This window comes from Erigeron canadensis, chromosome 4, assembly GCF_010389155.1.
Source record: "Erigeron canadensis isolate Cc75 chromosome 4, C_canadensis_v1, whole genome shotgun sequence".
Lineage (NCBI taxonomy): Eukaryota > Viridiplantae > Streptophyta > Magnoliopsida > Asterales > Asteraceae > Erigeron > Erigeron canadensis.
In genome coordinates, this window is record NC_057764.1 from 3839562 (window position 1) to 3867358 (window position 27797).

The 27797-nt window shown below is 33.4% G+C and overlaps 4 protein-coding genes across 7 annotated transcripts; 1 reads left to right on the forward strand and 3 right to left on the reverse strand.

Moving 5' to 3' along the window:
* Positions 1 to 1555: 1555 nt before the first annotated feature.
* LOC122596834 (peroxidase 5-like) lies at positions 1556 to 2935 on the reverse strand. Its single transcript, XM_043769484.1, has 2 exons — positions 2702 to 2935; positions 1556 to 2314 (listed from the first exon to the last, which is right to left on the reverse strand). The coding sequence occupies exons 1-2, from the start codon at positions 2933 to 2935 to the stop codon at positions 1556 to 1558; spliced, it is 993 nt and encodes a 330-aa protein (XP_043625419.1).
* A 2812-nt stretch (positions 2936 to 5747) lies between these two features.
* LOC122595131 (elongation factor 1-alpha-like) lies at positions 5748 to 7284 on the reverse strand. Its single transcript, XM_043767445.1, has 2 exons — positions 6857 to 7284; positions 5748 to 6764 (listed from the first exon to the last, which is right to left on the reverse strand). The coding sequence occupies exons 1-2, from the start codon at positions 7172 to 7174 to the stop codon at positions 5928 to 5930; spliced, it is 1155 nt and encodes a 384-aa protein (XP_043623380.1). The 5' UTR covers positions 7175 to 7284; the 3' UTR covers positions 5748 to 5927.
* A 5969-nt stretch (positions 7285 to 13253) lies between these two features.
* Positions 13254 to 18293, forward strand: LOC122595734 (serine/arginine-rich splicing factor SR30-like). Of its 4 annotated transcripts, none has more exons than XR_006323251.1 (14): positions 13254 to 13331; positions 13937 to 14041; positions 14144 to 14209; positions 14324 to 14398; positions 14490 to 14595; positions 14703 to 14749; positions 14954 to 15011; positions 15323 to 15372; positions 15513 to 15569; positions 16207 to 16328; positions 16406 to 16495; positions 16831 to 16926; positions 17400 to 17433; positions 17529 to 17582. XR_006323251.1 is itself a non-coding variant. In XM_043768163.1 (14 exons), the coding sequence occupies exons 2-13, from the start codon at positions 13958 to 13960 to the stop codon at positions 17589 to 17591; spliced, it is 852 nt and encodes a 283-aa protein (XP_043624098.1). In that variant the 5' UTR covers positions 13254 to 13331; positions 13937 to 13957; the 3' UTR covers positions 18049 to 18293. The 4 variants fall into 4 exon arrangements, 1 of the variants encoding a protein (XP_043624098.1); XR_006323252.1 differs by having other exon boundaries at positions 16831 to 16932; positions 17529 to 17559; XR_006323253.1 differs by having other exon boundaries at positions 16831 to 16974; positions 17529 to 17554.
* Positions 18294 to 23290: 4997 nt separating this feature from the next.
* Positions 23291 to 23698, reverse strand: LOC122596836 (nuclear transcription factor Y subunit B-5-like). The gene has a single exon (XM_043769487.1). It carries the CDS (start codon positions 23696 to 23698, stop codon positions 23291 to 23293), a length of 408 nt encoding a protein of 135 aa, XP_043625422.1.
* Between the last annotated feature and the right edge of the window lie 4099 nt (positions 23699 to 27797).

Here is a 27797-nt window from a genome sequence, read left to right on the forward strand (position 1 = left end):
AAGACAACCTCATTTCTCACTTTCCATATACACCACCACCCATGTAGTTAGGATGTTTGTAGCCACAAAAGTCTTGGAAGCATATTAGATCCTGTACATAATAAGGCGATAACGTTAGCATTGCACTAAGCTGATATAGAATACCGAACGGTAGCTGCAAAAGGACAAGCAGTGAATAGGTGAGAAGCGGATTCTGGCTGTTCACACAATTTACAGTGGACCAGACCAACACTGATATTCCTTTTAGACAACGCTACCAATTTTGGTAGTCTTTCACATGCTAGTGTTAACCGACTTGCGCCAAGTTAGCTTCATAGATGCAACAGAAAAGCACCTATTGGAATCCTTGCACTACAGCCATTTGTCATTGGGTTAATCGTCGAGTAGCAAAGGGAGGTCCTTCCAATGAAGCCTTGGATTCAGGGAGATCTGAGTTCGAGTCCTGAGGGGACAAGGTTTACCCTTATTAATTGTCATGTCTTTGAGCGAATTAATCAAGATTTTTTTCTCCTACTAGCTATTGGGTGAAGAACTCTCTAGCGTGGACCCCGTTAAAACAATATAATCTAGACATCAAGTTGTCATATTCGATCTGCACTTGTAAAAAAATAAGAACACCAAGCAGCTTGCATTTTTGTTGTTAAATCTCCCAAATCCATGATACAAGGCGTTAGTATTATTTTCAGTGATATTTGAAAAAAGAGATCGAAATGATATATCCTCCTAATTAATCTTCTTAAAAATCATCCTAAATTCAAGATCATGCCATGTGGCAAAGTCATGAATTGAGATTAGAAAAGAGAGTTAATATAATCTATATGTCATGTTTTAAAGGTTTTAGAAGGATTTTTAGTAAGATCTTTAAGAGGATTAATAATGTTTTAACAAGGTCGGAAATGGTTTGATATTTCATAAGAATGCTATAATTACATTAGCAATGATATTGGTAAATTAAAAGATATACAAATATATTTTTACTTTTGGCTTATTAAGCTTATGCATATATGAATCTGTACATGACAATCAAACTTGGATGTTATAGGGACAAAAATATACTAGTATTTATGTATTATACTCCGTATGTCATTTGCGGTAACCAACACATTTAATCATGAAACTACAATATACTCGCCAATATACTTGCTGCTGTCACAACATGCGAGTACGATACTGATTATTATCTCATAAAATCTGAAGGACTCACAACAAATACGAAATAGGAAGACGGGATCTTGTAATATTCAAAATAGGCATTTTTGAAAAGATCAGATGAATAACTATAATAAGCCGTCCGTAAGCCACCACTTAAATTTTAACACAAGAAAGTGAACTTTATATTAATTAAACAATAACAATAACAAATAAAATACACATTTTGAATCATATATGAAAATTAAAAAACGAAGCATGAATTACAAATGAAATATATGAAGAAATGAGATGGAAAGTAATCCTTACACTAACTTCTTTAGCTAGTATAATACCTTTAAAGCGTGCGGTTAAAAAAAGGTGGTGTAGGGATATCATCCAAATGAAATATTTGAAGAAATAGAAATTAATTTATAGCCCCACACTTTTTACGAATCTCTCCTTTGGTCCCTGTTAATACCTTAACAGAACCTAAACGGACCATTGCTGCTGCAAAATCCTTTCTCCAAGCAATTGGGTTATTTGCATAATTAGATACCATTCTTGCTGTCATTGTACTATCTAATAAAGATTGATCCGAAGAAAACAGAACCTGATGTTGATTCACGTTACGATAGTATTGATTGTCTAGGCGATTTGGTGTCACTATATCAAGTTCTGTTACACCGGAGAGTTTATCCTTTGGACATTTCTTTTTCATCAAGGCTGCGTATTTTGGATCCAATGAAGGATCAGTACCGTTTCCATTAAATAAGTAGAGACGGGATGCAGCAAATCTGCAGTCCGCTCTACCTATAGAGTGGGCTGCAGAGAGCGCCACCAAATCCCCAACGCTCATTCCTCTAGTGGCAAACGCCCTCTTGAGGGCGTTTAAGTTGAAGCTTGGTCCTGGAAGGTCCACTTCACTTATATTTGAAACCCTTCCGTCTCTTCGTCCTGATGGGACTGCATAAGAGAAACCACCCACAACGTTGGTACTATCACGGGCTGCAAAAGCCAAGATGTCAGCACATGAGACAGTTTTTGGACATGCAGCTTCAATCCGGGCCTTAGCTTGATCTATTATCTCGAATCCCCTTAACGTCCCAGCATTTGCCCCAGCATCTTGCTCAGACTCAACTTCATTGCCTGGTATCGTCTTTAGTAGAAGTGAAGCGTCGCAACCCTGTTTGTGTACAAAATTAATATATGTGTACACGAAGTATAGTATTGCTATACAAACTTAAGCTATCTCTTGTGTAAATAAGTTAATTGTTTACAACAAAGTGATCTTTAAAATTTTAAATGAAATATTATGTCACCTGTGACATACACAACAACTATATATGTCTCAAATAGGTTCACACTAAGAATTATTTCATTTGTACTTGTATTATATAGCTAAAAATTGTTGTTTACAAGTCCCATCTTCCATTCCACGAGTTATGAGGAGGTATGACGTAGACAACATTACAGTTAAAAATGTTGTGTACAAGTATATAATCATATATAAATAAATTTTACATATAAATTCATATGAGTGAAGTGTGATATGATGTGTATATAGACATACCCTCACAAAGCAGTCATGGAAGTAAAGCCGGATAATACCAGCAGCCATTCCAGGGTTCGCGGTCACCGCCTTAGTCACAGTATCTCTGACAATTTGCTCAGCAGTCGGACACGTGGTTTTGTAAAACCCCATTGTCAACTTCTGTTGAGCTTCTACAGTATCTAAAGCCAACAGAATCATGCACACAAGAGAGAGCTTCAAGACTCTAATTATAACCACACTAGACATGTTCATTGTAGTTTTGGTTATTTCTTGATCTGTTAAATTGATGGTTTAAGGGTGACTACAAAGTGTGTGTATATATATATATATATAGACGTACTCTATATCACTACATGATTAGTTGTTTACAGTGTCACAAAATATTGGACCTGGTCTAATTTGAAGTATAGAAAAGACCATGAGTTTGAGACAAGTGCTTAATTGGTTGATAGAAAACGTATAGCTGGCTATAACTATATAAATTTTGTGTTTTATACTCTAAACTCTATAAATATATAATAACGTCTTTCCATATGGTTACATCTCATTGATATACCGTTTTCTTTTCAGTTTCAAAGAATAATTAAATAATGATACTTATGCCAATGGACTTATGGTCTACTCGTTCAAGGGGTAAGTACCGGAAGGCTCTGTTTCTCTAGAAGACTCAGGTTCAAATTAAAGTGTTAGTATTGAATTAGTACTATTTGTTTTCATGGAAAATAAAATTAAGATACCACGAGTACTGTATATAGTTAGAAACGGCATTTTAACATGTTTATAAGAAAGGAGGTGATGTAAGTTTTTCCATACCAAACTAACCCTTTTAAGCATTACATTCGGGGTCAACTTCAAACATTGACTAAAAACACACAAAAAAGTAAAATACATAATTAAGCTCTTATTAATGGGTCATTTGTCAATCTTTATTGCTTTCAAACAATTGTTATATAGCAATTTGAGGCCACTTTATCTTCTCATAGTGAAAAAATAGTTATTTTTGCTAAGTTAGAGATTGATACCCTTGTCAAAACACTGATAATCTTGGCGAAAAAATACAAGAATAATTATGTACGTAGTCGAGTAAAAAACAATTGTTTATTTGCTTATAAGGGTAATGATCACTTAATAATAAGTACTCCAAATATAAAATGTGATATGTTTGCTTTGTTCCATACAAGAATAGTTTCGATGTAAATAATGAAACTATAAACTACAAGAGTAGTTGACCTTTTAAGTGGGCCATTTTTTTAATTATACTTTCAATCTCTTATTAAGCTTCTTCTTTTTGTTTATAAAGATAGAGATAAGCGAAGGGAGTTAATAGTTAATCAATTACTATTGATAATTTACTAGTAACGGATTATTCTTGTTGCATTTGGAGCCTGAAAAGTTTGGACTTTGGAGGACTTACACAGTTGCAAAAGTTTGCAACACTACAATATTACAATTGCATACTTATATGTTGACATGTTGTATAGGTTGAGGACTTGAGGTATATAAGTTTTGTTATGTACAATCATTCCTAATGAAAAATTACATCATTGTTAAGTTTAATTATCAAATTCATATAGTCATCCTTACTCTACACCTGAATGCATAATCAGTTAGTTAGCAATTCTCATAAGATACACCATTATACGCTAAACAAAAGTATTTCGGCTGATAAGATTAGATGTTATTACTACTTGGTTATACTCAGGTGAATTCACGATGCTTATAGTGATTCATACACAAATGCACAAATTGTGAGGTCTTTAAATTTTTCGGACTTAAAGCAATTGCGTTACTAGTACTATAAGACGACCTCGATCAATATTACAGACCTCTCGTAGTTTCACGCAATGTTTTTAATTTTTTTGCGTTGCTGGTTCATATCATTTTTCGAAATCCACTTATTCTGGATTTCTTTCACAATTCCTCTTACACATTTGTTACACTTGAACCTCTAATGGTTTTTGCACATTTTTGATTTTATTCATTAAATATTAAACATGTACAGCCGGCTAATGAAGTTGATACAATCAAATCATATTCTGAACACAGATCACACCCAACTGAAAACTTACAAAGCACATGACAAATGGATGATTTGTAGTATTGTCCTTGTATTCTAACCATCTTCCAAATTCAAGAGAGATTGTCAAAGGGTCTTAACTATATTTTTATGTAACTGGTTAGCTGTCAGTTTTCCCCAAGTTTGTAAATCAATGTCAATACCCGGGTTTGAACCCGGGACATCTAGAGAGGCAAGCGTCGTATCTCTTCCTTGGACCACTTGACCAACAACTCATCGGCAAAGGGTCTAACTATATACTTAGTTCTTTCTAAGCATATGCATCTTTTTTAGCTTGATGTAACTAGTGAAGGCTAGAATCCGATAGCTTGTTGTTTATATATCCCTTTGGTTCTGAAAAGCTTAATAAATAAAGCCTTTCTTTTTGTTTTCTTTCTTGACGTTTCCTAAGTTTATGCTAATTGTCATCTACAATACTTGTTGAAACCAGATTTGACATTATTTAAGTAACAATTCAGTGTTTGAAAACAGCACTTAAACAAGAAAACTTCTTGGTCGGTAGTTAAGGGTGGACGGAGTGGGGAGGGGAGGGGGCCGGTACCAGATAGGTATCTGCTGGCACACCGCTCCCACCCCCCGGTACCTATAGGGTGGGGAGCGAATTGGGTACCACAGTGCCGGTTGTGGTGCCTATCCTTTTTTGTCTTTTTCTTCCCTTTTTTTTTTGTCTTTTCTTCTTTATTAAATTCTTAAATAAATAGAAAATGGTGGGGAGGGGAGGGGAGAGGTGGGGAGACATTCCTAGCATTAGGCAGCGAGCGGGGAGGAGAAGCAAAACCGGGGAGGGGAGGGGAGGGGTGGTAAGGCCCTCCGTCCACCCTAATATCAGATCATAACACTTATGTCTACTGTGAGGCTTATGCTTTTTGGTGATGGAAAACCACGCAAACCTCGTGATTTAAGGAACGGATGAGAGAATACAATGAAACATCAAAGTCATTTGGATACATTTGATTCAATGAGTTAGGGTTTAGAATATGTCCTGCAGCAAAATAAACATCAAAATACAAAAAGTGCCACAAGCACCAAAGTATGATTCCAGAAGAACTTCAGAACCACCATACAAGACCTAACCCACACAAAACTAAAAAAAAAAAAAAAAAAAACAGAACAAAAAAGTTCAAACTCAGCTAGTCAGCTTCAAGTTATTTATAAACAAACCACCATTCATCCAGTTGGATCCTTCTTATCAACGCTTTTGATCACGCCCACACCAACAGTCTGATTCATGTCCCTCACAACAAACCGGCCCAATGGAGGATACTTAGAGAAAGTCTCAACCACCATCGGTTTTGTTGGAACCATCCTCACCATTCCAGCGTCACCAGCTCTCAAGAACTCAGGTTTCTTCTCCAGCACCTTATAAGAGTTCCGGTCAATTTTGCTCAAGATCTCAGCAAACTTAACAGTATTATGACATGTATGGCAATGAAGCACTGGTGCATACCCGTTTCTAATTTCACCACGGTGGTTCATGATGATGACGTGAGAAGTAAAACCAGCAGCCACCTTTGCAGGGTCATCTTTAGCATTTGAAGCAACGTACCCACGTTTAAGATCCTTCACAGCAACATGCTCAACATTGAAACCAACATTGTCTCCTGGCAATGCCTCAAGTTGTGCTTCGTGGTGCATCTCTAAAGATTTGACTTCAGTTGTCAAACCACATGGGCCAAAAGTGACCATCATACCTGGTTTGATCAGACCAGTTACAACACGTCCCACTGGTACGGTTCCAATCCCACCAATATGGTAGACATCATGAAGTGGAAGGCGGAGAGGCTTGTCAGATGGTCTTCTGGGCTCATTGATCTGGTCAAGGGCTTCAAGCAGAGTTGGCCCTTTGTACCAGTCTAGGTTAGCCGACCTCTCAGTTATGTTATCGCCCTCAAAACCAGAAATTGGTACAAATGGGATTTTCTCAGGCTTGTATCCAACTTTCTCGAGGAAGGATGCCAATTTTTCAACAATTTCGTCAAACCTGGATTTTGTAGTAGCATCCATCTGCAAAACAATAAATAATTAAGCTAGTTAACATCTTAGAAATAAGCTAAAATTACCTTCAATTGCATAAAAGAAAAAAAGAAAACAAGTACCTTGTTGCAGCAGCAAATCATTTGCTTGACACCAAGTAGAAATGCAAGCAAAGCGTGTTTGAAAGTCTGTCCATCTTGAGATATTCCATTTTCAAAATTACCATGGGTCGAGTCAACGATTAGAACGGCACAGTCAGCCTGGGAGGTTCCAGTGATCATGTTCTTGATAAAGTCACGGTGTCCAGGAGCATCAATGACAGTGCAGTAATAGCGGGTCGTCTCAAATTTCCACAATGTAATGTCAATAGTCTTGCCACGTTCTCGCTCTGCCTTGAGCTTGTCCAACACCCAAGCATACTTGAATGAACGTTTATTCATCTTAGCAGCCTATTGCTCAAACATTTCAATCACACTTTTGTCAATTCCACCTAGCTTGTAGGTCAAATGACCCGTGGTGGTTGACTTCCCAGAATCAACATGACCAATGACCACAACGTTGATATGAGCCTTTTCTTTACCCATGACTAATAAGCTGGCTGGATCAAAATTCAATGTCAAATAAACATAGTTACAAAGTATAATACAAGAAAAAAACCAGCATAAATGCATATAACAAAAATTTACACTATTAACAGGGACGAAAACAGAAAAAAACCAACACTCAAACATGAAATTCAGTTATAACAAAATTAATCGCTGCATAACAGTTAAATCTTCTGAAATCATCATGTAATAGGGAATTCCAATAAAAACTTTTAAACTTTAAAACGGACAAAAACCGAGCGAAAAATGCTTCTATAAGGTTGAAAAGTGAAAAGTAATTATCCAGAAACGTATATGATACTCCATAAATATGACATCACCATATATACATACGGTAATTAGTTGAAACAATAAACAATCATTAAATTATAAACAACAGCGTAACTGTAATGCGAACCCTAAAAAATGTTTTAGTAAAAACTACTCTGTATGTTAGATTCTTATAAGAATTTAAGTTATTAAGTGGTCAAAAATTTCTTAAAAGTCTCTAAAATTGTCAAAACTTAGTCGATAACATAATCAAAGCATAGTGAACATAACAAATTTGAACTAGATAAATAATGCTAAGGTATAACTTATCAAAAACATCTTACACGCACAAAAACACACATTATATCAACACATCAGCTTAAGTTTCTAACAAATAAAATAAAATAAAATATAATCATACACAAAGATTGAAAAACACATTATATAAATGGGGAAGGGAATATGAGGCTGTTAGGCACCTAAGTTGGGTGAAAATCTCTCACATACCTTTTTTTAAACCATAAAAATCATGGGGCCAATCATTTATTCAAAATATTAAAATATTGAGATGTGAGAAGGGGTTTTCGCCAAGTTGTGTGTATAACAACCCCGTACTCACTTTTCTCTATATAAAAAGATAAAAAAAAAGGAGCAAATTCAAACAATATGTAGGATGCAACTCTTTATATTTATTAATTTATATAAATATTCATGTTCTATATAAAACATATTTCCCTTTTGAAAATATATAAGCTTAGAATACGAGAAGTACCCCTTTTGAAAACATTGAACATATACACACATACGAAACAAACAACAATGTAAGCAGATGTAACATAGTAACAACGAAGAGTAATAATATATGTAGATATATAGAAAGAAAGTAGTATATACCTTAATTGGGTTTGTTGTTTACAAACAAAGAAGAAGAAAAAAAGCAGCTTAGGCTATATGGAGCAAGGCGTTTTTTTTCACTTTTTTGGCTTGAAAACGCCCCGAGCGTCTTGGAGAGAGAGAGAGAGAGAGAAAGGAGAGATGGCGTGAAGAAATGGACGCCTCTTTCTTCTTTACTTTTTATGGACCCCATCTCTGAAACGAGTAAAAGCTGCACGCACATTTCAGTTGGAATTGAAATCATCACAGGTCCCGCCACTAAACTTGTAAGAATTAATTGTCTAGGCCACTCATATGTGGACATTTGGCATGTCCATGTAACATTATCATTTTTTGTTCTTGTTTTGAGTGACTGGGGTGGACCCCAACTGTCACTTTTTCGATTTTTTCCCCTTTTTAATTATTTTATTTAGTTAGTAGTATATAAATAATTAAATTGTAGGTCCCTATGAGAAACCTTAAAAGCCTTGCTCCGGTTAGTCTTATAAAAAAAATGTGTGAGAGAATAAGGAAAAAAAATAAAACCCTTGATACATGGATATAGATACATGTATGTATGTATGTCTATGTGTCTATATGTATATGTCATGACAAAGTTTCTATAGAGAGAGAAAGATGTAGCAGAAATGAAACTGGAAAATTTACAGTGTAGTGCAGTATGATATGAGCATGAAACTATAATATCGTGTTCTTGTGACTAATGACACCTCGACACGTATCTTCCTTTTGCTTACTTTTTGATATTATTGTCTTCTTCTTACATTCTTCTTGTTTTTTTTTTTTTGAACGACTATTTTTCTCCTTGTACCTGTTTTTTCAAATGTTTTGGGATAGTGCGTGATACCCCAAACATATTTTAGATGAGTGATGTGTCGATCTATTGACAACATTTTTTTTGGTATTTTATTTGCTAAAATAATCATACTAGGGTTGAAAGAAACTTTGATACTGTATAGATAATTTGATGGAAAATAAACGAGAAAGGAGAGAAGTTTTTCTTTCACATTTTAAAAAATTTTAAGTTCTTCACTCATTTTTTTTCAACCCTATAATTTTTTTTTTTAAATGAATGTTATGATTTTTTCTCTCGTCTCATTTTCTTTCCACCTTTTAAGTAAAGTAAACAATAAACAATGCATACTATTGACGTGGTTAATGAAATAATGGACTTGAAATGATATACACGAGTTTAATAATTATGTCATGTAATAAGTACTACTACTCGTAATACCTATAGGGCAATGTTGGGATTTCATTTTGGTTGTTTATTAGTCTGATGTTCAACACTTAATTAGGTCGGGGGACACATTACCTGTTCGGTGGATTTATTTTTGATTGACGTGGGTCTATAAGAGGTACAATAACTTACTTTTGTCAGAAAAGAGACAATCTAACGTCGGATTTCATAAAGAACTATTTTGGTGAACATGTTGAATTCTCATATGTTGATTGTTGAGACTACTTGAAGAGTTTGGGTTAATGTCGGTTATGTTTGCTATATTTTAAATGTAGAATATATATGAGATTGAAACTAGATTTGCTATGTTATCGTGTGGTTGATTGTTTATCCCATTTAATGTCGGTTTAACCCTTTTAGTGGTCTTAAGTCGGACTAGTTATGAGGGTTTTTTTAGAAGTAACTAGCAAAAAACACTTGTCCGGGCTTTGGATGATGTCCAACATTAATTATGAGGGTTATAGAACTTACTTCGATCTTTGTAACTTTTGTAAATTGTTTTAATAAATAAAATAAGAGTTGTAACTAATAACATAAACAAAATTGATTATAACATGTAAATCACACATATAAAAGAAATTTAAACTTCACATGTAATTTTTAATGTAACTCTTTATTAAAAAATATCTATATAAAGAATCACAGGATTGTTGCGCAACAACATAACTTACAAATTGATGTGGCCAATATTATACCATTTCCCACATGACTTTAGTACCGTTTATTCATATTTTTTATAGTTTTATATCCAACTTTTGATCCTTTGAGGTAGTGTTGAGTATTTTCATGTTGGAAAATGATTATATGGATAAATTGGTTGATTTCGACGATCCATGGAAGAAACGAGAAAAAGGTTCGGTTGGAATCAAGTGAAAGACAAAGAAAACGAAATCTGGGGCTTGTAAAGCCCGTTACCTCTGTCACACCCGTTACATGTGTCTCCACTGTAATGGGTTGCATAACTGCCGTGAGGATTTCTGAAGCATGTAACGCCCGTTACATATGTAACGGCCGTTAAGGACGATTTCTGCAATTAATGTTAAATCAAGTAATTAGGACACGTAACCGTAGCGTTACACAGGCGTTTCATATATATACCTGATTAGGGTTCAGTTTAATGGACGAATTTTGATAGGATTTTTCATAGTTTTCTCATAGCTTCTATTGATTAAGGATAAACAAGCTGTTAGGGTTTTCAACTTTGAAGCTTTGGATTACAATAATTGTTGCTACCGGATTCTTTACAAATTATCGATATAATATGATTTCTTTTATATTTGTTTGTTCTTGTCTTTTAAATATGAAAGGCTAAATCTCTTTGCACCCGCTTGGGTAGTGAGCATGTCATATGGTCGATTTAATGTTACTTGCAATTGGTGAACAAGATTTTTAGGTTTAATCAAAGATCCGCATTTATTTGAGTTTAAATATTGTTTTTCTCTTTTATATTTATTGATTGATAATTGTAATTAAAAGTTCGGGAGAATTCTATGTCATTCTCAATTGATTTATGAAACGGTTAATCGATCTTTAATTAACTTAAAGTCGTTGGAGTTCGGGAGAAACTAGCGATACGGATTTTAAACAAATAAATTCATTTTGAGTGTGTGAATGCTTATAATAGAGGGATCTGATTAGACGAATAAGCAGTTCGGGAAAAAGCTTTTAAAGATTAAATCATAAAATTAACTTAGCTTCTTAATGCTTAATTGTTTTAAGTAGAAATTATTTGCAGGAGCAATAATTATACTTCGAGTAGTTAAAGTTTCAAGTATAACAGGAGTTCATCTTGACTACCTTTTAAGTCGTTTAATAAATGCAAGTAATGTTTAGACCCGATGATTAGCATGTGAGCTGATCCAAATAAGTGTCCTTTTAATTATTACTGTCATAAAATCATTTTCACTATCGTTTGAGGAAGATCCCTGCCCCGGTCATACCGGATTTCTTTTCGATTAATCTTTCGAGATTACTAATTATTACTAAATTTTGCAAAGTGGCAATTCGGCCACAAAACCCCCCTCTTTTCCGAGTTACTTTATTTCAACAATTACTTACAAAGTCCTTGTGTTCGACCTCGGTTTACCAAGTCAACTATATTGCATACAATCGGGTATACTGCCTGCAAGTGTGTAGTAGACAATAGGTAGGTATTTCGTGATTATAAATTTTAAAACTCGAAATTACACATCACAAATATCTACATAACTTAGTTAAATGACAAATTACAACCAATAAGTTTCCACTCTAAAGAATCAACCAAAGTTGATCTCATCCAGTATGAGGTGTGTATATGAACAATGAAACTTGTGTAAAGTTAATTTACCATATTGTGTCTTATTCAATACACTGCTTCCATTGTTGTTCAATTATAACACGTATTGATCTTCTATTGGCTTTTTAGATGAAATATTTGATCGTGACATTCTGGTATGAGTGGTCCCCATTGTATCATCACGTTTATTCCTCAAACCTATAAGAGTATGGACATACATAAATATGACAAAACCACCATTCTTTAATACTATGATTATGCATAGTCACATCAGTCATTGTTATTTTTTTCCAATCCAAGGTCAACAGTTGTAATGACCCATGGTCAATATCTCGTTGTCTAGGTTCTGTGTAAAGATTCACCATTATATGGTGAGATTTCCCTAATATGTTCCAAAAAAATAATAATATATTTATATCGTAATCCTATTGGTATATATAGGTAGTTGATAAAAATCTGCGGTAAAAAAAAATTAAAATAAAATATGCAAAATGGGTAGGGATTCTCTCAATTTATCCCTATATTGGAGGATAAAATTAAAGATTATTAATAATTGAAGTTTGATTTTTTGGGAAATTATCTAACCTTTATTTAAAGGGATCAGTTTAGGGCTGTCAATCTCGACCTAACCCGAAAAAAAATCAGGTTAGGATTGTGAAATCTCGACCCATTAACCCGTCAACCCACTAACCTGATTTTTTTCCGGTTGGGTTTGGGTTGACCTATTGGGTTAACAGGTCGACCCGTCAACTTGAAAAGAATTTAACTTTATATAAATTTTTAATAGGTCAACCCATCAACCTATTTGACTTGCCAACTAATGACCTATTTGACCTGAAATTTACCCACCAACCCACAACCCATATGACCTAATTAACCTGATATCAACCCGTTAACCCGCCAATCCACCAACCCATTTGACCCGTTAAAACGAAACTCGACTCGTCAACCCGCCAACTCGATTTTCTTCAGGTTGGTAGGTTGGGTTCGGGTTGACAGATCATGGGTCAGGTTTAAAATTTCTGACCTGAAATTTTTAATGGGTTTGGTTAGAGTCAAAGATTTTCGATCCGCCAACATGCGAGCCTGAACCCGTCAACCCGAACCCAATGAAAGCCGATCACTATTCTCTACTCATGCAAAATTCATGGAGCATTAAGCTAATTTTGTGGGCCATTAATGCATATTGTTCAAATTACGAGTACTAGTTTATAAAATAACAGAAATACTAAAAATTCGTTATTTTATATCTCTATGTATCTGTATCCATATTTATATAGAACCTTCGCGAGTCGCTGTGTTGTTCGACTGTTATCCCTCTCCTAATTATTCTTCAGGTGATGATCATTTTTTTCTTATTGTTTCTTATTATACGTATGTATATGTATAAAATCCTGTTTATATTTATTTAATTTATTCACCTAGTTGATTTTCATCATTTTAATTGCACGATAATCATTAAATTAGGGCTTTTGTAATAGTTAATTAGCATCTTACGAATTGTTATTTTTTCATGATTTTAATCTTTGTTCTTTAATAAATCTTTGAAATTCTGTGATCAAAGTTAGGGTGTTGTTATATATTATTTTTTATTGTATGCTTATGTCTGGATTGGGTACAGTTCTTTTATATAAGTATATATATAACAATTATCATATGCTTATGTCGGGATTGTTGTTTTATATATATATATATATATGGGGGAAGAGAATATGAGGCTGTTAGGCACCCAAATTGGGTGAAAACCCTCACATACCTTTTTTTAGAAGGTAAAAATCATGGGGGACATGTATTAATTTAAAATATTAAAATATTAGTATGTGAGGGGTTTTTCATCCAACTTGGGTGCATAACAGCCTCATACTCATTTTTCCCTATATATATATATATTAGCAGTTGTTGTGTGGGTGGATGTTTAACATGAGCTCTTATTGTATTGTAGCATTCAATCGATACAGAAAGCATGGGTCGCTTAGACCGTACTATCTATGTCGGTAATCTTCCTGGCGATATTCGTGAAAGAGAAGTTGAAGATTTATTCTACAAGGTTTCCTTTTCTATATCCGTATCGTGTTTTCAGTTTTATAGTTCTTATACTTTATAAATTATATATATGATATGTATATATGCTTTTGTTTTTTACTTGCAGTATGGACCAATTGTTGAGATTGACATAAAAGTTCCGCCTAGGCCTCCTGGTTTTGCATTTGTAGAGGTAAAAGCACATTTGTGTTTTGTCGTTTAGCTTCAACTGGGTCGTAAGTCGGATTTTGTGAAAGATATATTATAATTGCCTTGTTTAATGATAAGTTTGTTGGGTTTGTTTCAGTTTGAAGATGCTCGTGATGCTGATGATGCCATACGTGGACGGGATGGCTATAAGTTTGATGGTCAACGGTTACGAGTTAGTGAATGGAGCCCATCTTGTTTGTTTTTTTGGTGAAGTGTTATCATTGTGTGTTTTGTTCATTGCTTTCTTTTGTGTTTATCTGCAGGTTGAACTTGCACATGGTGGACGGGTTTCATCTTCTGTGGACCGACACAGTAGCTACAGCAGTGGAGGTAGTCGTGCTGGAGTATCTAGGCGATCCGAATACCGCGGTTTGTTCGTTCTCTTGCTTTATCTGCTAATACCTTTATCTTTCTCTGTACATATCCATGATAAATTTAGTTCACTCTTTCAGTAAGTACTTTTGTTTTCTTTTCAGTTTATGTTACTGGATTACCTTCATCTGCTTCATGGCAAGATTTGAAGGTCAGTTCATTCTATCTAATTTAAGCTTCACAAAGTAGAATGATGGACAAAAATACAGCCATTTATGCTACTCTCTAATTAGTCAAGTGGCTCGATTTTCTGTACGCTTAGCGCAATGCCGCAATTTCATTGCCTCAATAAATTATATTGCTTTCAAATTTGGCTTTAGCTTTTCTGACTGCACTACTCTTTGTCCATTATTAGGATCACATGCGTCGAGCTGGTGATGTTTGTTTCTCTGAAGTTTTTCGTGATCGCAATGGTAAGCTGTACATACCATGCCTTCAAATCTACTGAAGAATTTGTAATTGTAATACATTAACAATTTAATACCAACTATTGAGTGTATTGATATTACATTTACAATTGTAATGTATGTACTCAAACATATGTTCCTTCATGTTTATATTGCTTAACCAACACTGGTTCCTAGGCTGCCTTTAGATGAAAACTGTATGTGTTTGTTCATTATTCTTTTTAGGTTTGGTATTTTATCTCAACTGTTTCGCTTATGGATTTGCATATCTTTGGTCATCCAACAATTACTGATGATGCGGATTTTTTTCTTTCCAGGCATGAGAGGGGTTGTGGACTATACAAACTATGATGATATGAAATATGCGGTCAGTTCCAACAATAGTTTTACAATCATATACTGACATAGTGTTCTCTCTCTCTCTACCACTTTGAGGGTGGTGTTATATGGTTCATCTTGTGTAAATGTAACTCTGATTATTTAAATGACATCTGTTGTTTGTTGTAGATAAGGAAGCTTGATGACTCGCTTTTCCGTAACCAATTTTCCAAAGGCTACATACGGGTATGTCATAAACAGTAATTTGATTAGTGGGTTGGAAGCACATTTCAAAAGTGTTGATGGGTGTCTAATTATCATAAATAGATATACCATTGTGATAGAGCAGGCTGTAGGAGATGCTCCTCAGTTTTGCTGCATGAAGTATTAGTTGCTTGAATGTTTGGAAAATTTTGATTATCTAAGAAGTTAACTCATAATATGACCATATAGGTTTCCCAGGCTTGCGTGGTTCGTGCACCGCATACTGCCCAATTGGATGTCACTGTGGTGTCTCGAATGCTAACCGCTAATTACTAACTACTAACTCGCTGTTCAAAAAAAAAAAAATAATAAAAAAATATAGGTTATCATTTATGTTAGAACTTATAAAGGATACAAGCGATGTGGTAGTAGATAAGAAATTGCAGTTCACTTTAACAATTGATGGTGTTGTAGTTACTTCTGAACTGATTTCCGAAAAAACATTACTTGATGCTTAAATTAATAGATGATCAGAAGCATTAATCTGAGCATTAAAAATAATAAATACTGATTATTATGATGTCGATTCATAAAAATCAGATTATCAGCTACAAAAGGCAAATCCAATGACCCATGTAAATGCTATCATTTATTATCCTTGATGATTTGTCCGCAATAGGTGCAGGAGTATGATCGAAGAGACAGCTACTCTAGGAGCAGAAGTCGAAGTCCATGTCATTCAAGAAGCAGTAGTGCAAGTCGCAGCAATAGCTATGATAGTAGAAGAAGCAGGAGCAGGAGGTGTGTGCTGATATCCATGTATTTTACTATGTTTGCAGTTATTTATGACAACTAAATAACCAAACATTCTTATGCAGTTATTCTCCTAGGGGAAATTCTCGCAGGTCTCGATCTAGATCGATTTCTTCTCAGCCGCGTTCCGAGTCGTCTTCTCCCCCTATTTCAAGGTACATAATTTAAGAAACATGTTCAATATTTAGTTATACAAGTAATAAACAATGGGTGCCTCTGGTCTATCGAGTAGATATGGGTATAGGTTAAGTATGCGTATGTGGAGTAACACTTTTTTTCACTGTCAATCAAGAGGTCTTTCATTAAGAGTTAATGGTACGAGATTAATCTCGGGTCCTGACAAACACTCTTCTTTGTTAATTTTATTACTGTAATTTTCTACTTATGCGCAGTAATATAATCTTTGCACTGTGATAAAAGGTCGATGGGGGTTTCATTGTGGATAGATATTAAAAGGGTGCCCTTGGTTTTGCACCTGTTTCTTTTTTAGATGTGGACTCTACGGCTTGGTAGGGACTTGATGGGGAATAGGCGCAAAGTTGGCTGTGTGGGATTGCATGTTAGGGGCATGACTGGATATATAGAGGTACAGGTAACACAATGGGTTTGACGGTAGCATCAGTGGCAAACGATGGTAACTAACTTTTATATACCAAACTTGATAAAACTAGCTAGATATTGAAATGGATTAAAAGTGGATTACTAGTGCAAGTTGTGTGAGTGTCACCACTTGTTGGTGATACAAGGAAGTTTAAAATAGACTTTGATTTTTAGGTTGATAGTTTATGTTTGTTTGCTGTTTATTGTTATTATGCAAGTTCGAAGGCGAAGGCTATTGTAGTAAGTTTACTAATGTAATTTCGTACCGATACGGCTGAATACCCACCTGTTGGAACACCTCTAGTAGCGTAGGAATTATTTTGCTGATGGTGAAAGGTCCCAAAGCTTTGTAAGCATTTGGAACCAATATGGAAATATTGTTGATGTTTTGGATTTTAGATTTGGGGCTAATGAATTGGTTTCTTTCTTTGTTTTGTATTTTTATGGAACTTTTTGCAGATCTCATTCAAGGTCTCCTACACCGCCACCATCTGTAAGTTTTGAAACACATTACTTGTACTGAGAGCTGTTGACGGATCCCATTCTTTTATGATAACAATTTTATCGCTGAATATGCTTATTTGGCAGTCTCATCGCCGCAATCGAGCTAGGAGCCTCAGTCGGAGCATTTCTCGTTCTCGTTCACCATAGGTATGTTTAGTTTATAAAAATGGTTAAAAAGTTTTATTAGAAAAAGGTTGCAAGATGGGCGGGTGTGAATTGAATCTGGGTTATTCTGGTATGTCTTGGATTGAGTTGACCTCCAATACTTTTGGTGTCAAATCCTACAAAATAATCAATGCATCAACTCTAATTCCTTTTGATAAGATGTTTAAAGAGGGGAATGTGTTATTTGAAAACAAACCTTATTTTAAAACAAATAATAAAGAATGACAGTTCGTTGGTTTTGAGGTGTGAACAAAAGTGACGCACCTCGCCCAGAATTTGCCATGTGCCAGCATTTACCTTTTTTATTTATTTATTTATTTTTCATTAGAAACTTTGGGTGTTTTCTAGCCTTTTGACTTGTCTGGTCCTGTGGAACTTTTGGACATAAAACACAACCCAAACAAGTATAACTCTCCCTTTGATTTTTGCATTATAACAGGTGAGAGCTGATTAAAATCGCAACTGCTGGACTGGAACTGTGCTTGTGTTACAGACCACACATGAAAGTAGTGTCTTTTCTTCTATCTATTTGTCCTTGTTACACAGAAACGATTTGTATTGTGTGGCTATATATGTTTGTCCCCTGCAAAGGAGGAACGTATTTAACTAATTGTGAACTTGGAGATTATGATTGAACTATATCTTTAAGTGATACTATCATAGGTTATGATTTGAGTTAGTTAACTTTTGTTGTGTTCCTGTATGCCTTCTTAAAATGATACTATAGTTTTTATTAGTAAATGTGTTAGATGAGGCACATAACTTCACTTAATTCAGATACAGTCATACGGTATCGGAAATTTCCCCAAAAAGTTAACGGACAGGGATTCTTTTACGCCTACCAGTTTTTAGTTTTCACCTGGGTAGCAACATTGATATTTTTGTGGCTGTTTCCTGGACATTTTTTTGTGTGGTCTTGCTTTAGGTGTATGAGATAACGGTTAGATGTATATTTTTGTGGCTGTTTCCTGGACATTTTTTTGTGGGTATTTAACGCTAATATTTTACAAGTGAAGTTTGAGCCAAGTTTTCTATGAGATAACGGTTAGATGTATAATGATTTCTCACATTTCTGTTAAAATGTCTAACTTTAGGTATGGTAAATACCTATTCTATGTTGCTGTTGAATTTCTTTTTATAAATATTAAGTATACATGTTTTTGAGAAATCAATCATTTAAAAGCTAAACCACATAATTTGTTTAGGAAATGATTTGTACCCACAGATGATACGGATTTGATCAGGATACTTCCAAATTACGAAATCATTGGTATAGGTAATCAAACGGAAATCATCATAATCAAATTGAGCCGTATTAATTATGATTGGAGGTCGTGGCAACGAGCCGAAACCCATCAAACTAATTTGCTAAACACATGTTCCAAGATTTTTTTTGCTAAACACATACGAGTACATAACATGCTATACTTCAATAGTTCAACCTATGCTTAGTTTTCGGAAATATTAGTCAACAATTTATTCATTTTTCTAATTTATAGTACATTTTTTTATTTCTAAAGCCGGTTTAGACAATACTCGTATATAGAAGTGATCAAAGACTTTGAGTGTGAAGTCAAATTTGCATTTGAAACATGCAGGACAAATTACACTTTTTTAAAGATAAAAAGAAAATTGGTTGACCACATAACTAAGGTATTTGATGGTAAAAAATTTGGATTTCCTACCTTACCATTTCAGGTTAACTAGACGAATGTCCGCGCGATGTGACAACGATGGTAGTATTGACGACGGTGTGACGATAGCATGCGGCGGTGGCGGTGGTGTTGTAGTTGATGTAAGAGGGGTTAATGGGTTATTTATGGGTTATAGGATCTATGTTGTAAGTTATTTTATTAAATGTATCATAGGTAAATAGGTGAAGACTAGATTTTAGACCCGTGTCCAACACTGGACACGGGGTTTACGATATTATCAATATTAGATATTCATATATTAAGTCATAAAAGCTTATAATTTTGAAGATATAGCGTTCTAAGTGTTGTACTTTGAAAGTTGTAATACAATAATCATATGTTCGTCACTGTCATTATTAGTTGAGACATATTGATGGAATTGTTTGTTATATTCGTTCCACAAGGCACATGTTATAATAATTTCTCTATTATATAACTTTTTAAAACCAGTTGTACTCATAATATGAATTATTATGAAAAATAATTAAGAATTAAAATATAAACATAATTTTGATCCTGTATTTGACATTCAAGTATATGTATTTGATCATGATGCGTACCCATAACACGCATAGGTTTATTTTCAATCACATGTCCTATGATAGTTCATACTCTTTGTTAACAATTAGGATTCTTGATTTGAGTGACAATTGTAACTTTAAACATTAATACACAAACCTAATATATAAAAAAGAGAAAATTATGTACCTTTTTTATTGAGATATATAATGAATCTTGAATGAAAATCATATTGATTTTGATTTAATATCCAAGTAACCTTTTGTTGTAAATCGTGATTTGTTCTGTGATCGTTTCATGTTTTGTGATTCCTATTGTGTTTAGGATAAAGATGTTGTATATTGTCATCTGCTATTATGTTTGAGATATGTATCTAGAGTTCAAATTGTGTTTATATTAAATTAATATATTTATAACTTATAAAAATCTAATCTAATATTTGTTAATAAGTCATTATGTTTTGAAATAAATTTTTGTAGACAATATTTTAATATATTGAAATTTTTTTAACTAATTAAATGATTGTAAACTTTAAAAAATTCTTTCAAGTTGATAGCTAAAAGTAGATATAAATTAAGTATTCAGGGCTAAAAAGTGTAAATTATTGCTGGAAAACAAAAAAGTGTAAATTAATGAGATTTATACTACAATATAATATAAGTACTAATATAATAATATATTTAGATAATGATTATTAGGATTTTAATTTATAGTTAATCTAAATATTAACATAAGTGAAAGTCAATTTGATGAAATTGAGCGATTTGATTGGTTAAAAAGTCATTAGTTCAACTGTCTTATAGTATATATAAAGATATTTAAATTAATGAATAAAGAAGATTAGTAATATGATAATTTTAAAATCTTAATTACTTACGGGGTAGTTTGCTTTATCTATATTTTATATTTTAAAAAAATAGCTCCTTATTAATGGAAAAGTTAGAACTTGTGTAAAATTTTTCACGTATCACCCCTTAAAAAGTATTTATATACACTACACACTTAACATTAGTAATTAAATTACAGTATGAATTATTTATCTTTTAAAATATACACATTAACCCTTTAAATCAATTACTTTTTACACCACTCAATACCGCATCCGCCACTAACAATCGCTCCACCACCACACCGTCGCCGTGACGACTAGCGCCACATTGCGCGGGTACCATGCTAGTATATTTTAGGTTAATAGAAACTTCCAAATTGTATTTCCAAAATGTTGTTGCATCAAATTCTCCTGAAAGAGTCCTAAACAAAGAAAAAGTAGAGTGGATAAATTATATCTTGTGATCTCATGTATGAGGATGGTGATTTACCGGACATGAGTTTTATACCGGTGTGCGCTTTAGACACCAAAATGGTGCATGAGAAAAGAGGGTTCCCACCCATTTACCCTTTTCTTTTTAATTAGCGTGACCATTCATTTTCTAATATAATGAAGATAATAAGTGGGGATGTTGGTTATTGACGGCATGCCCTACTCACGTACAACTGAATAGCTAGACTCATTCCAACAATTAAGTTTGAGTTGTAATGTATTCGAATATAGATGTAAGGCGTGGTTCTCAAGTTCTGAGAGGAGACTCGAGATATCAAAACCAATGGCTTAGCTCGATTTTCTTCGGGTAGCCTGAACATAATTTATCCTTTTCTTCTCCGTGGGTGCATCGATCTGCATATGTAGTTGGTGATGGTTGAGAAGGGCAGAGCAAGGAATTCTTAGTTATGTAAAGTGTGGTCAATTTATTTAAAATCAACAAAGGTTAACTAAGTAATAAATTTAGTCGATCACGTACTGGGTCGTTCGTGCCAGTTTGATATAAGTACGAGACTTCGGTGTAGTAGTAGAACTTACAAGATGTGGCCGTGGACAAATTTTGAAGATTAACAATATGCATTATGCATCAAATTCTAAAAGGTGCTTTCGTATAGTATGTTTTAAAGTCTAAACTTTTGCTTGATATCTATCTATCTATCATGACATATAGTTAAATATTTTTATTTTAGATGGATAAGTAAAGAGAAACATTTTGCTTGATATCTATATATTTATATTTTAAAGACAGGCGTTATACTACTCTCACCATCTAAAGGTGAGGGCCTTCTCAGATCAGTCTAATCGGTTGTCATAAATAACCGGATCGACCCCGTTACATCTACCGAGTAGGCATACAGGGGAAAACTACAGTAGAATGCCCGGCCCCCACACACCTTAAATGGTTTAATTTGGGTCCTTATCTTTAGATCCCGCCTACAGTTTAAAACATGGTGACTCAACCGGCTGAGTTGGTATTATAGTCAGTTTGACATCTATATCATAAATCACAATTAATCAACTGATCAACAGTTAATCATACAGTAATTAATGAGAAAGTCATTAATGCTCGTGCTAGCTTGTAGTTCACTTTTCTTTCCTTAATGCAACTATTGATTAGTTTGTCTATTAAAATCGGATCAATATATAGGTTCTGCAGAAGCTCCAGGGCATGCCATTCTATATATATGATCGAGTCGTCTCTAGCTTCTGAGTTTAAAGCAGGATACATAAGTATATATGTAACTAGTAGACACAATATATAGGGGAGCCACATGGAGGTCCAAATTGGTAATGGCCCACCACTACAATGTTGCATTTGTCTACACTTTTAGTTAGTGTGAACAAATTAAAAGTTTTATCACGTTTTTACGTGTGTAAAAATATGTAGAAATAAAAGTGTGTAGAATTTCTACACACTAAAAAATATGTAAAACTAAAAGTTTACACTTTTTAGTGTAGACTTTCATAATTATTTTGTAACACCTTATTTGTCAATGCTAACTTTTTAGTTACCGTAGACAAATGAGGTATTACAAAATAATTATGAAAGTCCATAATAAAAAGTGCGAACTTTTGGTTCTACACATTGGAGAAATTTCTACACACTTTTATTTCTACATATTTTTACACACATAAAAGCATGACAAAATTTTTAATTTGTTAAAACTAGCTAAAAGTGTAGACAAATACAATATTGTTTGTAGTGCACCCATAATATCTGTAAAACTCTATATTTCTATTATTATACGAGTATCTTTATATTAGTTTAGTTTAAAGTTAATTGGTCTATAAACAAAACATAAATCATATTTTGCTTCTCGATCTACATATAAATTTCTAGCTACACCAATGAAGTGAAGAAATTATTAACGGTACAAATTAAAATATATAAAAGGAGATAAGGATTAGTAAATTCTAATCATTTGTTAGTAGACGGCAAAGCTCTTCTGGGACATATATCATATATAGTGTATATATGTAATTAGCTGCAGCCTACAGAATATATATACCCCATACATAATTAGTTGTTAATTATACCTCATCACAACGAGTTTGTGAACATAAATTCATGTCAAAGATTCAATAACTAATAAAGAAGCTACGTACGCGTTGCAGATATAATCATATATATGATCATAATTAAGGTTTCATAGGTGTTTTGAAGATCCTGGAGCAGCTTCATAATTAACATTTACTTCATGAATTTGGTAATTGGAAGGTCCTGTGGCCGGTGCTCCCATGGAGGACGTCGACGTAGCTGCTCTCTCCCTCTCAAACTCCCTAAACTTATTTAAGTACATGACCGTCGCATTGGAATAGTTATCAAACCCTAATGATGCAAGAGCCCAACAAATGTCATCTCCATTGACCGTCTTGCGATTCTCCCTGTGACACTTTTCGGATGCCTCTCCAGTCACAAAACTTATGAACTCTGAGGCGCATTCTTGCATTGTCTCTTTCGATTCTTTGGAGATCTTGGCTGTGGGCGGTAGGATTTGTTTCATGATTCGACCCACATTTGCGATTGGCAGCAATTTATCATGCTCATCCGCCATATATATATAGTTTCTTGAATTTAGTCAAGCTAGGTCTTCTAAATTACACACTCTAATTTCACTTATATATATTGTAAATAAATTATAGATATACTTATACACAGACGGGAGCGCGCGCACACACACACAGAAACACGTATACCTAATATTCTAATGTGTGTAGGTATCTTGAGACACTCATTTCATTGTATCTAAATGTCTATATATATATATGCTAGAAGATATTGTTTGTAGACCACATCTTCCTAGCTATGTGCCATAAAGACCATATATATGATTATTATTATTAATCAATTTTTGATTTTTGGTTTTGAGGAAAGTTGAACCAAAGTGAGACAACTAGAAGAATGTACTTTCCAGCGAGAAGTTCAATATATACAATATATGTATGATGATAACCGGTGACGAATTACTTTAAAACGATACATGATATCTCAGGTCACTAGAATGTGTTGCTAGCTAGTAGCTTAGTGTTTTCTATATGGTCGCCTATATATTTTGTTGGTTAGTACTGTACGTTGAAATGTTAAAAATGAGACTAAGGGCTTGTTTGTTTATATAGTCATTAAGTGACTGAATGGAGAAAGTGACTGAATAGAAACATAATGTCTGTAAAGATTAAGTCAATATAGTTGTTTTTTTACTTATTAAGTCAATAACAAACATATTTGATTGACTTAATGAATTAAGTCAATCAAAATTAAGTCATGACTTTTTAATTAAGTCATTATCAAACATTACCTAAGTCTGAAATTAAACAAGGGAATGTGGGAGGCATGGATATTAACGGTACTCTTTTCTGTTTTTTTTTTTTTTTTAAATAACGGACCAAGTTATATATATGGTCCAAGTTATGAGTCGGTTGGTAGAATTAGTCAACAATTATAAGTCTTTTTAACTTAATTGAAGTCGTGGAAGCAGTCGACTGTTTCGTTATTTCATGTGCTTTTAAGGTCCTTTTGATTAAATTCATAAAAAGCCTACCCATGTCTATTGCTACCGTGGCTAAAAAAAGTTCACGATATGTACGTGGCAATAATCTGATGGTAACTGGCTAACTATCTAACTAGTAAAAGATTTTAGGAGTTGGAATTTAAATAAAACTTACAAGTTACATACTAGCTAGTATATACTATACATACTTACAATTAACATTTTTAAAGTCGGGAACACTATACATGTAGTATATTGTTCCTAAACATCCAATATTAAAGACAAACAAATTTGTTGATAAAATTGCATATTTTGATTATGCTTTAATTTGTTTATAAAAGTGGTGTCCAGATAACGTAGACCGGAAATCGTATCAACATAATAAATGGTGATAGATTTCTTCTTAATTTGTAACTTTTATGTTTTATATATAAAGAAGTATATAGATAATGAAAGAAAAATAATTAATTCTTCTAATTAAATAGTCTAAATTTTTTTTTTAAAGTGACAAGATTAACAGGTAAAATTAGGAAATATGATTGATGGAATTCATTTTGGATTTTTAGAATAAATTTTAAAAGTATATTTCATTTCCCAACGAAAAACAAAGTTTGGTTTTAGAGTATGTTGTTCGGGTATTTTAGGCAAAATAAAGGAACCCACTCTTCTATATGTTTTCTAATAGTTTTTGCTTACAAAGTGTGTGGACATAAACTCTCCACCTAATTCATTTTGTTTAAAAATGGATTTATGAAAACTAACAAAGGCTGGCTTAGGGTTTTGTCCCTCATCTTGGGAACAATGTATTCTCTTTTTAGATTTTGTGTTAGGTTTTAAAGATATGATCATAGATTAAGAGAAGATCATAAATTAGAATATTATTGCTATATCATATAGATAAATTATATGCAACAATGTGCCAATAGGTCCCTTGTTAGCTTTACCTTTTAATGACACATACACGTAATGTCATTGGTGAAACTATATATATCACTACAAAGATACCACTCCAACATATAGATGAAGGTTACCTATTAAAGGACTATATATCTACTAGATAGATGTGTGTGTAAACATATAAAAACATTTATTCGATGCTTCAAGAGTAGTGTTAAATACTCCTAGTTACATACATAGTTTTGTAAACAACCACTTATAAGGCTCTTGGCGAATATATCCCCAACTCAAGTTTCATAAAGGACTATCTACTTTGAATTTTGGTTTGTTGAAAATTTTAAGGATCTAGAACCGAATGTTTAATTAAAAACTTATGATCGTTTTTTTACTTAATAGATCGACTAATTTGTGTATTAAGGATTAGAATTGAATGTTGTTAGGTTCATTTAATTTGAATGTTTCCGGGAATTTTATTACACTAGACATCTTCATGTTTGTAAAAAAACATCTCAGGGGCTAACGAAGTATACTAAGAGAGTTTATCCCAGGAATGTTTTTGAAGAAAATGGGTGAGAATTACCTGGATATATACTAACCTGGGTGGAGGATTATTGAGTACTAAATGATACATGAAATCAAAGGTTCTCATTCAATTATTATTTATTATTTTTTTTTCAAACATGAGGAGGATGTTTAATTAATAGATAAAATTCTCAAATGGAGGGTACGTGAGAAAAAGACAAGTCACACATATGGACGGTTTGTGTAATTTACCCTTAGTTCTTCAACTAATAACCCTAGCTCCCTTCGTATAAAGAATCTTTTATGTTAAAGTGTGAGATATCTTGCATCCTCGATCTTGAATATTATCATTTCAATATCTCTTATATATATAAAAAAAAAAACCCATCATAATCAAGAATCCAAGATATGGGCAATGAATTTTATATGAATGCACATGTTTCTAGTGTTGATTATTTTTGTTTTGGAAGTGCTTTACACTTGAAAAAATATGATACAAGAAGTTCACAAGGCACTAATTACTTAAACACCGGTTAGGCCGGAGGGAGTGCGTGGGTGAGAGATGGAGCGGTACTGCGAGATATATCATGTGGGTCGTTGGATCCATATTACAAATTGAACTTCCTTACAAATGAAGGTAGGAACCTCATTGGATTTTAAACCAAAGCTCAAACACATTTTGATGAAAAGTCGTTACAAGCTGCTTGCAGCCCTTTATTTTACTAACTGATTGCTTTTTTTTTTTGTTGTTTTAGTTTTGCTAGATTGCAGAGTTGTGGCATGCATATGGTTTCGTTTTTTACAACGAATTTTTCTTTCTTATTATTAAAATGTGAATATTCAATTGATTGTGCAAATTTTAGAAAGATGTACTAGTATATAGAAAGTGAGAGATGACTAGATCGTATAAAGAATTGCAAGATTACTAGCTAGCATCTTGTTATAGAACTTTTTAATTTCTTTCTCTTGTTAAATATATTACTGGTAGTTGTTTTCATCTTGTTTGTCAGTTTAAAAATACTAATATGTCCTTGAGTTAGCACAACTGACAAAGAAAGTGCAATAAGCTCATTGTTGGAAATGTTAGTCTCAAAATGAAGTTTATGTACGAGGACAATAGAATTTGCTCACACATTAATATACTAGAAATGTTAGTCTAATATTTATTAAACCAAACTGACAATAAATATAACTAGCGTATGTAATCACTACAAAAATACTCGCACGATGCAACAAAAATACTTGCACGATGCAATGGGGATGGCATGAAGGCTATGGTGACATCTTTTTATTGTAATCACTACAAATATACATGCATACTTTTTGATGTCATTGTATATATAACTGGTATCAATACCCGTGCGTGATGCCCATGTTGACTCATAATATTTATATTTCATTTTATTATATGAAAGTTTATATATCTATTTGATGCATAAACCATAAAATGTAAGTTTAAACATGTATAAACCATAAATCTAAAACATTGTTTAATAAGGAAAAACAGAACGCAAAAAATAAATCTAATTATATCTTTAGCCATATTAAACATATAACATTACAAATAATAATGCATTTGTTCACACTTTTAATTAGTGTGAACAAATTAAAAACTTTGTCACGCTTTTATGTGTGTAAAAATAAATAGAACTAAAAGTTCACACTTTTTAGTGTGGACTTTCATTATTATTTTGTAACACCTCATTTGTCCACGCTATCTTTTTAGTTAGCGTGGACAAATGTGGTG

Bases quoted from the DNA above. Each gene is read 5' to 3' on its own strand.
- LOC122595131 (XM_043767445.1), bottom strand. From the start codon at position 7,174: ATGAATAAACGTTCATTCAAGTATGCTTGGGTGTTGGACAAGCTCAAG. The intron at 6,765-6,856 runs GTACTTGTTTTC...ATTGTTTTGCAG, and splicing joins TGATTTGCTGCTGCAACAAG to ATGGATGCTACTACAAAATC.
- LOC122595734 (XM_043768163.1), top strand. From the start codon at position 13,958: ATGGGTCGCTTAGACCGTACTATCTATGTCGGTAATCTTCCTGGCGAT. The intron at 14,042-14,143 runs GTTTCCTTTTCT...TTTTACTTGCAG, and splicing joins TTGAAGATTTATTCTACAAG to TATGGACCAATTGTTGAGAT. The intron at 15,373-15,512 runs GTCAGTTCCAAC...TGTTTGTTGTAG, and splicing joins ATGATGATATGAAATATGCG to ATAAGGAAGCTTGATGACTC.
- LOC122596834 (XM_043769484.1), bottom strand. From the start codon at position 2,935: ATGAACATGTCTAGTGTGGTTATAATTAGAGTCTTGAAGCTCTCTCTT. The intron at 2,315-2,701 runs GTATGTCTATAT...GTACACAAACAG, and splicing joins TCCATGACTGCTTTGTGAGG to GGTTGCGACGCTTCACTTCT.
- LOC122596836 (XM_043769487.1), bottom strand. From the start codon at position 23,698: ATGGCGGATGAGCATGATAAATTGCTGCCAATCGCAAATGTGGGTCGA.